This window comes from Pterocles gutturalis, unplaced genomic scaffold (assembly GCF_000699245.1).
Source record: "Pterocles gutturalis isolate BGI_N339 unplaced genomic scaffold, ASM69924v1 scaffold5561, whole genome shotgun sequence".
In the NCBI taxonomy this organism is placed as follows: Eukaryota; Metazoa; Chordata; class Aves; order Pterocliformes; family Pteroclidae; genus Pterocles; species Pterocles gutturalis.
The window spans coordinates 19,129-34,575 of record NW_010100167.1 but is presented as its reverse complement, the minus strand read 5'-3'; the positions used below and the strand labels follow the sequence as shown (position 1 = coordinate 34,575).

General features: G+C 36.1%; 1 protein-coding gene across 3 annotated transcripts in view; it reads left to right on the top strand.

The window, feature by feature from the left end:
• MAEA (macrophage erythroblast attacher) overlaps positions 1-15,447 on the top strand; it is a 41,250-nt gene that overhangs the window by 23,849 nt on the left and 1,954 nt on the right. For 2 of the 3 annotated variants that reach the window (XM_010078566.1, XM_010078581.1), the window contains 4 exons: positions 2,579-2,701; positions 5,712-5,788; positions 12,098-12,206; positions 14,750-14,883. In XM_010078566.1, coding sequence (XP_010076868.1) covers positions 2,579-2,701; positions 5,712-5,788; positions 12,098-12,206; positions 14,750-14,883 — 443 coding nt within the window. The remainder of the gene's footprint in view (positions 1-2,578; positions 2,702-5,711; positions 5,789-12,097; positions 12,207-14,749; positions 14,884-15,447) is intronic. The other variant, XM_010078574.1, reaches the window with a different exon arrangement.

The following is a 15,447-nucleotide window of genomic DNA, read 5'->3' as shown; positions in this document are numbered from 1 at the left end:
TTATTTAAAGCTTTTTTTTAATATGGTTCCCTTTCTATCTAGTCAGCAGAGAAGAAAATCCTATTTATTGGTGCAATTTAAATGTGATCGTTAGTTCTGAAAGAAACTCTTAATTAAAAATTGTCTCCTCTGTTTTCTGGATACATACTGTCTATTTAATAGAGATGGCTGCCAAGCTTTGACTTCTTTTGGCAACCGCGAGTCTAATTAGCATTTCTGTACCAAATAGAACCTTTTTATTTTAAATTTACAAAAGGAATGTAGGAATTCTCTTTTTATTTAAGAGTTTTTGTTCTGCCTCAGCAGCAACTATAATCTTTTTGCTCATAGTGGAGGGTTGCTATACTAACACCTGATTGATAAATACATACAATTGGGATTCTCTCACCAGCTCATTGACTTAAAACAAAAGCTGCCCTTATGCTTTTTTTTTGTGATGAAGCCTAAACTATAAAAAGCTAAAAAAAGAGATTAAACCAGTGATTTGTTGCCTGGCTAGCAATATCCAGTCCTTTTTTTAATGTAGAAGAAAATGCTTTTAGTTTAATTTGGTGTAAAAACAAATGTTGCTCATTAAGAGGACACATAGCTCAAATAAGCTTGATGAGATGTAGGGAGATGTTATTTTTAACTCAAATTGAATTGTCTTTCCATTCAGCAGCTGTGTGGAAAAATATGGAAGCATATTATGTGGTCACCTTATCACACCCAGGGGAATAATGCAGTTCTTTTTTCCACTTGAGAATATCATCAGGAAAACTTTGGGCTACCAAAAAGGAAGATTACTGTCATGTTCTTATAGGAAAAGTTTTAAAAAAAAAATTTAAAAAATAATCCTTTTTTGGAATAGGTTGGCATTCTTTCAGTCCATTTACCAACACATTGATAAAATAGATTTTTTTTTTTTAATCCTTAAGGGAATGGGAGGAGTTGGCGAAAGTCCGATCTTAATTTTGTTCTGTAAACTTGTAACTGCTTTAGTTCTGACCTCAGTCTGACTTGGTTTTGATACCACTAGAGCTGCATGAGGCCCTTTATTATTTTGATGGTATGATGGTTTTGTTGCTGTGATCATACAATCTATAAAATGTAGCTGCATGTCAACTATCCTTAATATTTTGTTTTTAAACTTGCATTCAAGTTATAGAAGAGAAAGAGCTAGTAAAAGCTGCAGCTTGTGCTGCACTTCAGAAATACGTGTGGCCTGTTGACATTTTTGTAAATAACTATTCTGAGAAACCTAGCATAATCTGGTCCATTCTTCCAATACTATTAGACTTCTTGAATTTTAAGGAAGAATGGGCTAATGAAATGCAGGATGTGAATGCAGTACAACTGATGCTACTTGTATTTTTTATCTTTGTCTCAAGGAGGTATAAATTCTAAGTATATTCAACTGTTCTAAGAGCTGAAAATGCCATCTGTTTCTCAGAGTGGTTTTGTTCACTAGACCTACTGTAATATTTGTGATATTCAGCATTTCAGTGGTATAATTTTCAGCATTTTGCTATGAAGTCTACATAAAAATGAACTTGTTCAAAATTAGAGTGAATATTAATCCAATACTTCAGTACTGGGTTTCTGTTTGTGTATTGAGTTTTGGTTTCACACAGTGTATTTTCTTCAGCAAAGTATGAACTGTCGCAGTATGACATATTTATGCACCTCCAAAATAACTTTTGGCAGTGCCAGTTCAGATTTGATCCAGTTCATTGTTTGGGGAGGTCTACCTAAGTCTTTTTTTTTCCACAAGAAATATATGGGGGGGAAAAATGTTGATACCCTGCTATATCTTATACTGCGTTTGCCTTGATTGGTATGAATGTGTAAAGTTGTTCGTGATTAAAAAGTAGCATAGGAGTATTACAGGTTTGCTCCAGGTAAATTTGATACTAGATTGGTACTTTTTCTTCAAAAACATGGGCTTCTGATAAGCACTCAAGGAATCTTGTGGCCCACCTCTTGCCTAACTGTTTTTTAATGTAGTAACTTTATCATCTCAGGTGTTGAAGACAGAACTATTGTAAGCAATTGAAGGTCTGGAGTTGACAACATTAAGCAAGTGAGAGAAGATATACTGGAGACCTCAGACCATTGTAGGACTTTGCTTAAAACTCAATAGTTACAGATGGCTAAGTGAAGCAGATTTAGATTTTCCTCTTTTATGTAGTTCTTGCCCACTTTTTAGCAAATGTTATGGTCCAATTGACATAGTAGGCCAAGCTTTAAGGAAACCAAGTGCTCCTGGAAGCGTGCACTGCACTGAAGTGATCATGGGATCTGGTGACTTTCTGTGCACAGCTCCTATGTTTAATCTTTACTCTTTTTCTGTTTTTGTAATTTTGTTGTATAAGTAGACTAGGAAAAATATTGTCACTATCTCACTGTCAGAATATCTCAGTACATGGAAATGCAGTCTTTAAAATGTACTGTAATTTTTTTTGTAAAGTACTATCCTAAAAACCAGAGGTCTCTAGAACAAAGTCTTTTGTATCTCTGTATTCCAGTTCTGTTGAAGAGTGGATTGTAAAGTATCAGTACAATTTAACAATACCTGCTTTCCTTTTTGTTTTTGAAGGACTTGGTAAATATTGAGATGTTTTTGACTGCTAAAGAAGTGGAAGAGTCATTGGAAAGACAAGAGACTATGACTTGCTTGGCTTGGTGTCATGATAATAAATCCAGGCTCAGAAAAATGAAGGTATGAAAATGTAGCATGTTCATGTTTTGCTTAAATTGCTTTCTAAACTACTTGGATATTTGATGTGGTCAATTTGGTTTAAATTACAGGCTTTGAATGTGGCTTTGTATAAAATAAGGACAGTAAGTGCAAAATTATTCTTTCTAAGAAGGTGTAGGTAGTCGGAGCTAAACTAGCTCGCACAAATGCCAAACCTGAAACTGAGTGGTAGGTTATCTTACAGATGCAAGTGTTGTCACAACAAATTATGCTCAAATAAAATAATAATATTCAGTTGGTTTCAGTGTGATTTACAAATGTCTAAATGCAGAAGTATGTAGTGTCTTGATGCATGCAAACTTACATTTATAACTCTTTGCATCCTGCTGAGAATATAACTCAGCTTATATATGAAGGTATCTTAAGAATGAGATTAATTGGTAAACCTGTGTCCTCAGGCTTAACACGGAGAGAAATTTCATACGGAATTTTTTCTTATTTTTAAGTGTTGTACGTAAGGAAATAAAACTTGAGTAAAGAACTAATTTTCAGTGAGAAACTGCTGTTTACATGGTTTTTCAAAAATAAAACCAGAGTTCAATCAGTGAATAAACACAGTAAGTCTTTCTGGCCATTGAATACCATGACTGGAACATGGTGTATACTTGTTCCTACGCAGTTGGTTTAAATTTCCTTGTATCTTAAATTCTGCGTTTGAAAACATGCTGTCATTTCTTATAGGGCTTGCAGAAATCTGGTTTTAACTGATATTAACCAAAACCCCCGCCTCCCTTGAGGATGTTTGTATCTTATGTTTTTTAAATTAAGCGCTTTCTTTAACCAACAGTGTTTGAGTGCACTAAATGGTAAGCAAAGAGTGACATTCTCTGTCACTCAGGGGTGTCAAAATGAGAATGAACCGAAGATGGGACGCAAAAGTAAATCAGCCAGTGATTACTCTAAAGAAAATGATGATCTTGTTATGGAAACCATTAAAGGAAAACCAGAATTGGTATGTAAACACTATTGCATAATTATACTGCTAAAAAATCCCCCTTGTGTAATCTTAATATTTTAAGTAATATAAGAAATAGAATCTGAACATCTTTTTCATCACTGATCTTCAACAAACAATAAATAAGGAAAAATCTTCCAAATTCCTTCTTTCAGAAAACAACAACAACAAAAACTATTTCTGCAAGCCCTACTCTTTTTGGTTTTCCTTTTAAAAAAAGCTAACCCCACACATCACCAAGAAAAGCAAACCCCAAAGCTAAGGCTGTGAGAGATCAGAGTTGGAAGAATAAAAATCACTATGCTTCTTTTTGAAACATAAACATTTCTTTTGTTTCTGGTTCTTAGCTACTCATCAGTGTTTAATGTTCTAAAATCCCAGGTGCCACTTTAACGCAAGCCTAATCTAAAAATTAAACTGTAGGTTGGCCTGGGAAAGCACGCAGTCCTATAGTCTTTAAAGATGTGAACTAGCGAAAGTCTTGTGAAATTGAAGGTATACAAAGTTGAAATGTATGCATCATCTGATTGCCTAGGACTCTTTTCTTCTAGTTACACTTGTCTGCAGAACACACGCAGCCAATGGTTTGCAGCTTACTTGAAGATTCATAAAAACGAAACACAGATTCTGAAGATTGTTTTGGAATGTGGGTTTTTTTGCTGTTGAAAAATTTTAACAAAATACTAAGCCCTAAGGTTTAGTATAATTTAAGAAGCTCGATGAGTTTTTTTAGTAGAAACAAATTTAACTAAAATTCTAAATGAGGGCTTTGTGTAGATTTGAATAACAGGATGTTTTAAAATAGTCCTATTTTAAAATTTAAAATAAAGTAGAGAAGAAATTTTTGTCTCTGCTAAATGTGGGTTTGAGTACAGAAAAATGCACAGTTGGAAAATAATTTATTTTCTATTCCTTAAACAAGTATATTTTATCATATCACAGAATGCATCATTTCTATGTTCAAATGGCATACATTTCAAATCCTAAAATAAGCTATTGTTGCAATGTGTGCATGAGTAACTCCAGGCAGTTAACTGATACAAATTTGGAGTTGCTTGAATTCCTTCTGCAGTCACTGAGGAATTTTGATATTACTGTGCTGATGGACAATAAACAAAAGGCAACGATTCATTAGAAGCATGGGGGAAGAAAAAAAACATTTGGCAAATGGAACAGGGTAACTCAAGGAATACAGTTCTTTTCAAGATTTGGAGGACTCTGGGGTTTCATTGTTTTCTGAAGGTAATAAAACAGTTGACTGTGTCCCTATAAAGAAGCATAGTGACTTGTTCTTTTAGGGGGGGAGAATCTTTTTCTTTTTAATTCCACATATTCAAAGTTTTTTTATAGATTTTGTGAACTGGTGATGGAATTTGATTTAAAGGGACACTGTCAACTTCATTAGGCTTCAAATTTTACGTTTTTCCAAAAACAGGTAAATGCCACTTGGTTTTCTTGTTTGAGACTTGTTTCCAGCATGGCTTTTAGATGTTTGACAAGAAGAGCAGGATAGAAGTTTCAGGAACAGGAGGGAGGGAGGGGATTGCAGCAACTTAAACTCTGTGCTGTTTTTTGTTAATATTGGGGACTTTCAAAATAGTGCTCAAATAAGTGTTTCTTCCTTGCAGTCTTCTGGGTAGACCTCTCTTGTCTGAATTATTGCATAGCCCCAAACTTCTGTTGAATCTATTACTTTAAATTGTAAGAAAATACAAAGAAACCACCTGTTACTCTCACTTGCATCTCAGGTAACTTTGCTTTCAGTCACTAGGAAAAAGTTCATGCCTGCTAAAAAGGAGGCAAGAAGAAGTAGTTTTGTTTGCTTTTAGTGAATTATGTGCTGATGTCTTGTCTGTGAAGAAGCATTTAAACTTTTTTGGATGAATGTCTAAAAGCAAGCAAACAAGGTTGCATGTTATTAACACTTTATTTTTTTGTTGTGCACATGTAGTACTTAACAAACAGTGCCATACAGTTTTGGCACCATCTAAGACCTTGTCTTGTCTTTAATCTCAGAGTTGTCTGGAGTTCAGCCTAAGGATTCAGGAGTTCATTGAACTCATTCGACAGAACAAGAGACTGGATGCTGTGAGGTATGAAATTAGGATGCTTACCAAACAATCTTCTTAACAAAGTGTTATTATGCTTCATTATAAACATGTGACTATTCTTGCAACACCCAGAAGCCCCACTGCTGTAAAGAACCTTGCTAGTGTTGTGGCCAGTCTTTGCATTTAAGCTGGGGTTAAATTTTTTTAAAAGGCAAGGTGTCATTCCACAGATGCACCTTGTAAAAAAACTTAATGCTGTTGCTGATATTCTGCATCTTCTTACTCTTCAAAATCAAGGTTTAGAAAATTGTTTTATAAAACAATTGTATTTTCTGGTGTAATGTAATGCTAGGTTCTCATAGGAACTCATTGCAGTTTTAATCTCAAAAATACTGAAAGACACCTATCTAAAGCTTAACATTTCAATTTTGACTGAATTCTCTTCTGCTTTACTATCTTCATTAAACTTTTTGTTCTGCAAGTTATGCATTAGGCCAGGTTCACCTTTTATATTGAATGCATAATTTAGCCCTGCCCCCAAATGAAGAAACCAACTCAATAGCTATTTTAACTTCTTTTGAACTAGTTGAGTGGGGACTATTTTGAGAGAAAGTAAGAATGCCCAAGCTGATGTGAATAGGTAACAAAACTAGAGTCAGACCTAATCACTGCCTGACTTCACAAGACAGTCTTTCTGGTGATACAATACCAGCACATGAAGCAATTTGTGCTTTGAAGTTAGTGGTCCTGATTTAAGGTGTTGGAATGATGTTCCAATAATGTGATAACACAGGAAAACAGTTCTGCTGAAATTAGTGGAATTTGGATACTGGGACTACAAAAAGCGTTGATAATTCTGATAAGCAGTAATCTTGCCAGCACCACAAAGTATGCAGCAGGTGGCAGACCTACTGGAGCTTACACATGGATAAGGGAGAGAGGAACTTGCAGCAGATTCTGTTTTGTAGGAATATTTCAACCTTGGGAGATAGATGACAAGTTTTACAGCTGGACTTGAAGCTTTGCTGATACATTCTGGTGATAACACTGTTGTTGCTTAACATTTCTGACAAGTTTTATGTTAAGGAAGTTGCAAGTCTTACTGCCTTTAAAACCATGCTAGGTATTCCAGAAATTGAAACCAGCAGGAGGCTTGTATTTCTGGCAAAGCTGCTTTTTGGTCAGAGGAGCACAGAGCTGTAGAAAGCATACAAAGTATCGTAGCATAAGCACAGACTGAAAGCATTCTAGTGCATTCCCAAGTTTTAGATGTAGAAACTCTTCCGCAGGTCAGACCACTTAACTTGTCTTGAAGAGAATGGGTGAGAGAGTTAGTTGTTTAAAAGCAAGAATAAAGGAAAAGGTAGTACAAGTATGTGGAGAGGCCAGTCTAATACTACCACCGCCCCCAAAATTACCTTAATTTTTAGGGTTGTTTCCAGTTGTTATTTTTAATTTCATTCAAATGTGTTGCTTGCTTTGAGCTAACTCATTCCTGTTTTGCCCTACTTTTACCTAAATCATCGTTGCTTTGGTCTCAGCCAATGCAAATGTGCAATCTGATAAACTTGAGCTAATTTTAATGTTAATTAAAAAAAAACATGCTAGCATTTCAATGTGTGTGCTTACCCTTTGACAGAGTTCTCAAATCCTAAGTAATTGTCTGGTACTTATGGAAAGGATGAAAGACCCTCAACTGCATGATCTGTCTTCTGAAGACCATAGTGCTCTGTATATCCAACAAATACTGTGCCTTTGTGCCTTTAGCTGTATTCTCTGCTAAGTTTGCTTCTTTGCCAAATGTGCAGTCGTGCATCTTAACAATGAGTGGTCCGTGCTCTAAAAACTTATTTTCTTTGAGCTGCAGCTTCCTTATGTAGCTTGGAAACCAGAGGGCAGGCATAGAGCTGAAATAAGGAGGTAGGCTGAGAACTGAGACAAAGCAGATAAGGTCATTGTGTATTATTATTATTAGTGGATTTTTGTTTCCCTCTGATCCCTTTTCCATGTCAGAACTGGTAAAATTTGGAAGCTGTCAACACTTAAGAGAGCCCAGCAGTCTTGATGAGGCATGACTTGTGCTATCATAGCCTCTGAGGTTTACAGCTTACAGCTCCTAGCTACGTTGCAAGTAGGTAGCCATATTGAATGTTGTTACGGGTGAAGTGTGTATATTCTGTATACCTACTGAAATTCAGGGTTGACATATATTTTATACTTGGCAATTATACATAACAAGGCTGCTTTAACTTCATAACTTCTTGCCAAATGAAAAGGAGCTACAGAAGTCCTTTTGTATCTTAATTCAGTCTTTTTAACAGGATGAGTTTTGATAATTTTGTACGTTCAAAGTTGAACATCTCAATGCTTTCTGTAAATAATGTGGCTTTAAAGTGTTGGTTTTTACCCTTTCATTCTACTTTGCTTCGAAATAAATACGTAGTGAATAAAGGAATATATTTTGGGAAGGTGTACCATAAATCTCATTGCTTCTAGCAAACCGTTGCAACTTGTGTTTTTATTAGCTTGCTTCTGTTAAATGCCTGCAGCAGGATTCTTTCAGTATTGTGTCCCCGGTGCAATAAATAGGTCAGGCATCCATTAGAAAGCAGAGAAAGAGGCTGTTTACCAAGTAGTTTCCTGTACGAGTGGAACTCGGAGAACTGACATTTTGTTGAAACGCAGCTGGTGTTTTAATAAGTTTTGAAAGCTTTGCTTACTGCCTGCTGAGAACCTCTAAAGTGACATATTGCTTTTAAGTTAAAATTGACGTGAGCTTTAAAATTATACATCTTGTTAAATGAGTGTTTGAACTTCTCTAGCTTTTTAGAATATGAGTACAAATGGACCTTCCTCTAAGGTAGCTTATCAGAGTAGTCTTGAAAGTGCAAGATTCAAGAATGTACAAAAACTGTCTTGAATACAAAGACTAAATCTCTTAAGTACTTCACAAAGTTTTTGCCTAGTATCATTAGCCTTTAACTCCCACGGTCTCTAGGTTTTTTGCAAAGCTCATACTTATTACAGTAACAATGAGTGACTGGTGACACTAATTTCATACTTTTGGAGCTCTCACTAGTTTCATTCTGGGAAATCCGACAGCATTCTGCTACTTTGCTCTTATAGGATGCTAGAGATACAAAGAGTTCTTGGGTAAAAGCTTAACAAAACACCCTGTGCACTTCTTGTTCTTGGGATGTAAAAGACAAAAGGAGTAAACAAAAATAGCTGATGATATGCAGTTAGGAGAAAGTGGCCATAGTCTATTCATTTTAGTAAACTTCTCTCCTACAAGGGTGAATAAACACAGTTTGTGCCTTTATTTTTATTGGGAGATGGGGTTCAGCAAGCATATAAAAATATTAAAACTTTTGAGCACTTTGAGTATAAATTTTGCTAGTAGTCATTATGGTTTCTGAGATAAAAGCATTCAGGCATCAGTCAGAAAGAACAAGTCCTTCTTGATAACACTTTAAGTTTGTGTTCACTTACTGCTACTTCCTGATAAATATGTTCATCCTTTTATTCAGGCATATGCAGATATAAACATATACACTGTATAGCTTATATACTTTTTTAACAACTTAATGTACCCTTAGTAGGCAGTAAACTGTAAATCTTCAAGTCTTCATAAACATCCTTTCTTTCTTGGATTTGTCAAGTACAATATGTCTGTACCTGGGTGGACTAGAGGAACAGCTATTTCAAACAAAAGACGATGGACTTTGACCCCACAGAGTTTATAGAATTGTTCTGGGATTTGAAAAACAATTTTTTTTACCTGTTACTTTGATCTGTCACAAGAATTTATTTTGTGGTTTCAGTGATGGTCCACTGGTCATGATTTAAAAAAAAATTCAGCCCTCACCCTCTAGCTATATTGACTAGTATGTGCTAATGGTGGTAAAAACATTGTAAATAAGCATTGTAAGGTTCATGTATACCTCCAAGAGCATAATGTTTGCACAAAGAAATGGAAATAGCTGAATGAAAAGGGAAGGAGTGAATAATGGCATGAGGGCAAATAAGATGTTATTTAAATGTTGTACATTCATGAGTGCTCATAGTGTTGTTTGTTGCTTCCCAGTCTACAAGAGGCTTCAGAGTGCTATGAATTAACAAACTTGCTTCTCTTTTATAGGATATCTTGCTTCATTTTAATTTCCCTGTGTTGGCATTCAGAGGATGAAGTTCAGTCATTAGCATGGCAGGCTTTGTGGGGAAACTTCCTTGTTTTCCTAAGGGGCACAGGCAGAAGGGAAGGTCAGGAGATGAAGGCTAACAGAAGGTCACTTCAGAAAATCAAATCCCTTCTGGCTGAACCCAAAATGGCCACCACATCCCATCATGTTCAGTGCACTGCAAATGAGGGAAGTGTTGGATTGCTGAGCACTTTTCCTTTGAATGGTTAGCGCACATATGGTGATTATGTACTGTACACACACAAAACAAAGTGTTAATTCTAGCTCTTCGTGAACACATACAGTAAGTGTGGCCAGTATTTGGCTGTTGCAGCTCAGGGCCTTCCTGTAAGTAAGGAGGATGTATTGTTGAAATCCTTTCCGTAGGAGCAAATTGTCAAGGCCTGATGGGGAGCAGGACCACAATACTCATGAGGCTGGTGCAAAACTGAAGTACCACTTCTGTTTTAACACCATAGAACACAAGTGCACAGTGATCAGTTCTTTTAAGATTTTTTTTCCTCTTCTCCCTCATGCATGCACACACAGTAATTTAGCTTAACCAGTAGGTTTGAGTTTTTTGCTTTGCCTAAGCTTTATTTTAAATAGCTATTTCTTTCATCTGCAGTGCTGCACTACTACTTGTTTTAGCTTTCTTCCAGTCTGTCCAGGCTGCCTAGTCTGTTCTCTCAGGCCACGGGTTTTGTGCTTCTGCTCTCGTAACAGTAGTCACCTGGGGAACAATATTTACATTCCTGAATTGCTCACCCAAAATAGGAAGCTGGGTGGAAACAGTCTGTCCTACATAACTTCCATTGCTTCCTGGTCTGGGTGGGAGAGGAAGTAGGAGTACTGAAACACTGCTAAAGAGACTGTTCTCATGGTATTGATGGCCCAAGTGTAGTCAGTGGAACACAGAACTGGAGGGGAAAAAAAGTATTTACCCAGATTTTTTGGTTTTAAATTCAACCCATTAAATGGGCAATTGGAAAATACTGTATATTCCTAGAAGTAATTTGTAACTTTAAATAGATTTTTAACAAGACTTTTTGAAAGGTAAAAAGAGCAACCACTTGCCAGAGTACTTCAGAGATGACTTGCTATCCTCCCTGTAATACAAACTGGAGAAAATGTGGCATAGGGAAGACTTTCCTACACTTATGCAATGCCAGAAATTCAGTATAGTCCTGATTCCATACTTGGTGTGCTATGCAACATCTGTGCACCACTGAAAACAGGAGCTTTTAGCAGAAATGTTGAACTAATCATATAGTTTAAAGGCTAGCGGGTTTTCCTGCACATTTCAACTCCAATTTGAAAATTGATGATCATGGGAAGGCTAGATAGGGGAGGCTTTAATACAGGGTTTTATATTAGTTGAATGTCCTTATAATCTGCTAATAATTCTCTGGTTTATTAGTATTAATTTCCTGAAAAATATTCAAGTTTGTTATTTGGCTTAAAATACATTTCTGGTGATTCTGTCCCTTCTCTCAAATATCCAAGTTTTCAGCCTTGTGTGCATCTCTTATAATCAGTATGTGTTAAAGTACAAAAACTTGTACTGAAATTCTACTTAAATTTTTTATTTCCCCGGCAAAAAAAAAAAAAAGCTCTTAAGAAGGGGTTTTCTACTACATTACTTTGCAATTTCTTGTAGTCTATACAAGTGATATTGCCTTCTCGCCTATACAAAAAAAAAAATCATTTATTCAAAAGTAAACATTCTCTCAAATGTCAGTATAACCAAGGTAGATATTTGAGTACTCTTGATGTTTAATGGCTTGAAATAGCTGATCATCAGACAGCATTTACCTCACTTGTGAGTGTATGCCAAAGGAGTAACTGTGATACCTTGATCTTGCATAAGCAGAGAGATTTCTTCTAATAATCATGTTTCTGTCATTCTAGATGTACCTAAGACTTCATGCTACCGTAAGAAGTTCTGGTTTGTAAGAAATTACAGTGTAAAATTGCTAGTTCTTGAAGTCATTATTGCATTGGCATTTGCAGGATGTATTTTTTTGGAGCCCTTTAAATGCATCACCTTTTGGAGTTCATTTACCAAGAGCAGAATCTAGAGGTTTTTTCTGAAATATTACATGCTTATGTAAATTCACTTGATTTAGAAACAAGGCTACATAATAAAGGTATAAATTCTGTATTTCAGACATGCAAGAAAGCATTTCAGTCAGGCTGAGGGAAGCCAGCTGGATGAGGTTCGACAAGTGATGGGAATGTTGGCCTTTCCTTCAGACACTCATATCTCCCCCTATAAGGTAACATTATGTTTGAAATTCTGTGGTACATCAGAATAATAAAATGCATGTTGCAGTTCTTTTTCCTTACAGGAAAATGCATTGATAATCTGAAGATCAAATGTTCTAATTTTACTTTCTAAAATCCTCTTTTATAATAGTCCTTAATTTTAATAACCAGCCCTTGCCTGTAGATTAATCCAGGTAGTATTTGTATTGTTGTAGTTGGATCTTAATAGTAACAGACAGATTTCCACTGAGCTAGGTGGGGCTGGAAGTGTGATATGCAAATATACAGCAAGAGACAGAAGACAGGGAATTACAAAGGAAAAACGAGAGAGGATTTTTCAGCATACTAAGCTGTGGCCTTAATACACTAGCAGCAGTTCTTAATTCTGCTTCTCAAATTACTGTTCTTCTGGTGGTTGGTATGAAGAAAAAGATTATTTCAATGATCAGAAAGCAGTGTGTTTCATGCTTTAAAAGGAAGTGTTCATTTATTTGGATTATACAAATTGATGTAGATGTTAGTGGTAGTATCTACATCTAAATTTGAATCAAGCAAAATTCTTAGGTAGCTACTGTTCCTACAGACTTTGACTTTGTTCTATGGTCATCTGCTAATTCGCTTAACTTTTTTTTTAACTTGGTATTGGAGCCAGAAGGTAGACATGAGTTGAGCTGGCAAAGCAAGACAAAAGAATCCTGTGAAATGCCAAGCCAATATGTGGCTGTGCCAGTATAAACATGGTTTTTAAACAATTGATGATGAAATCAGTGGTTTAATGAAACAAACAAAAAAAACCCCACCAAACCAACAACCCACACAATTAATGTGAATTTCTTTGATAATCCTGGAGTCCTAGAAGGATACTGGTATTTTGGATTTGCATTTGATGTGAGTTAAGAGCATAAACAATAGATGTGTTAGAAGACAGGGTGTAAGACAGAGCCTATCATTGGTTTATTAGTTAGAAAGAAATTGGCAGGTAATAAAAATCGTGTATTTTGTTGTAGACTCTGTCTGTTACCTCTTCTCAAGAATTGCCTTAAGGTCAGAACAAAACCTTCATCCTGGAACTCGGGGAACATTGTGGCCTTAAATGGGGCAGGTGATAGAGCAAACAGATGTGCAGTCTGGTGGCAGAAACGGTGCTTTTGGATAAAAGTTCTCAGGCCAGTGGGAATTGCAGGGTACAGGCTGCAGTAAAAGGTGTGCTGGAGTCCATTCTTCAGTGACTCCACTGGAATGAACGGGAAACTGAGAAGAGGCAGAGTGGGCCAAGGTGGTATAGGGCAAAGCATAAAGACTAGATCATGGTAAAATCACTGCCTATTAATTTTGGTATAGCATGTTTTGAATTTGCTGCTACTCCGTGTATTGTCTGTCACTAAGTCTTGGATTTTCTTTAAAAACCTGTTTTATAAACTAAACAATATACTAAAATATATTATTGGTTTTTCTAGTTGCCTCAAAGTGTAGCATGCACAGTTGATAATATGAACTTATTTCTAAGATAAATAAACATTGTCACTTCTCATGACCAAGATGCAGGTTACGGATACAAAGCAGAAGGGTTGCCTAGCAGAAGAAAGGATTAGGTCTTTGCCTGTGTATATATAACATAACAAGTATCTTTTCAAAATACCTTCACTTCTTACATTACTCTTTCACAGCATTACTTTTAGGATTCAATAGATCCTTGACCTGTGTGTGCAGTTCTTGCTTCCATGAAAAAAACACCCCTACTCTTAACCGCTGTGCTGTTTTTTAGGTAACCCACAGCATTACAATATATATTAAAGAGTTTTGTCCTTAAATGCATAGCTTAGCTAAGCTTTTTCTAACCTGGGGTTGTGCCAGCTCTGCAAATTAAAGCCTTTTTTCCCCTCAGAAGTGATAGGAAATTTTGTAAAGATGATATATTACAAAGAGGTATCAGCAGAACTAGCCTCACTTGAGGTAAAAAATACTTCAGACTTTTTGATGGTAATGGTTCAGAGGCCATAGAGCAAACACTCAACAATACTAATGTTGCTTCATAAGCAGGCCAGCATTTGAAAAAACTAAATGCAAGAAGTAGCCTTACCAAGATTTATATACCTTAATTAGAACATTTGGTAGATGACGGAGGGGGTGGGACTAGAATCTGCAGTCATATTGCTTTTGATAGCACAAGGAAGATCATATGTAGGGATCTCTTACTGCAGAATCATTTCATTTGGGCCTTTGCATAGATAATGTGCATCTGTAAAAACGAAAATATTTTCTTTGAACTAGGCTCTTATATAAGTTCACGTGCACAGGTATCATGAAAAGTAAGTTTGGAAATTGAAAATAGTTATGCCAGCTATTAAGTAATATTTGATTTAAGTAATTTCTAGTAAAGTAATGTTAAAAGGTACTTTCTCAATAAGTACGCTCATACTATGCATCGGCATTTTTACTTTTATTTTGTGATGGATTCAGTCCAGTGAGTTTTGCACAACCTACCACTCCCAGGCTTTTTTCCCCTGGGACAATTAGATTGAAAACAACTTACAGTTGTGTTGTTTTCTAACAGGATCTCTTGGACCCCGCTCGATGGAGAATGCTGATCCAACAGTTTAGGTATGATAACTACAGACTACATCAGCTGGGAAACAATTCTGTTTTTACTATAACACTCCAGGCAGGCCTGTCAGCTATAAAAACACCGTATCCTTTAATGCGGATACTGTTGAGCGCAAAAAAGCATTGCGGTTTTTTTCATTCTATGGATGCTTCTCAGAGAGCTCCAAGAGGAAATGCAACACTTGAATATTTTTTGCATGAGTTGTTTAAATGGAGTTTGAATTGGTGTCTCTATTAAATTAAGGGGAGACTTATAATAAATGGCATTATGGCTTAAAAAAAACCAAAACACAACAACAAAAAAAATCGCCAACAAAAAACAAGCCCAAACCAAAATTTTAAGGTGGAATCTTCATGGTGTTTGCATACTAGGCTATCTTTCCATGTGCCTTAAGTTATTGAATATATCTGTGAAAGTTAGTGAGCTAGGTCAGAATTATTATTTTTTTAAGCACTTACAAATTCACCTTGTCTGTTTTATGTGAGTATTCAAATATATCCTCCATCTTTTGAAACTTAGTTGGATTTGCTGCATGCTATGGTGTATTGGAGAAGGACTGGTGCTACTGGTGTTCTACATCAGAAGCTTTACCTGTAGAGGGTGCCAGACACTTGTTGCTCACTCTTGTTCCTTGAAACAAAGCAAGG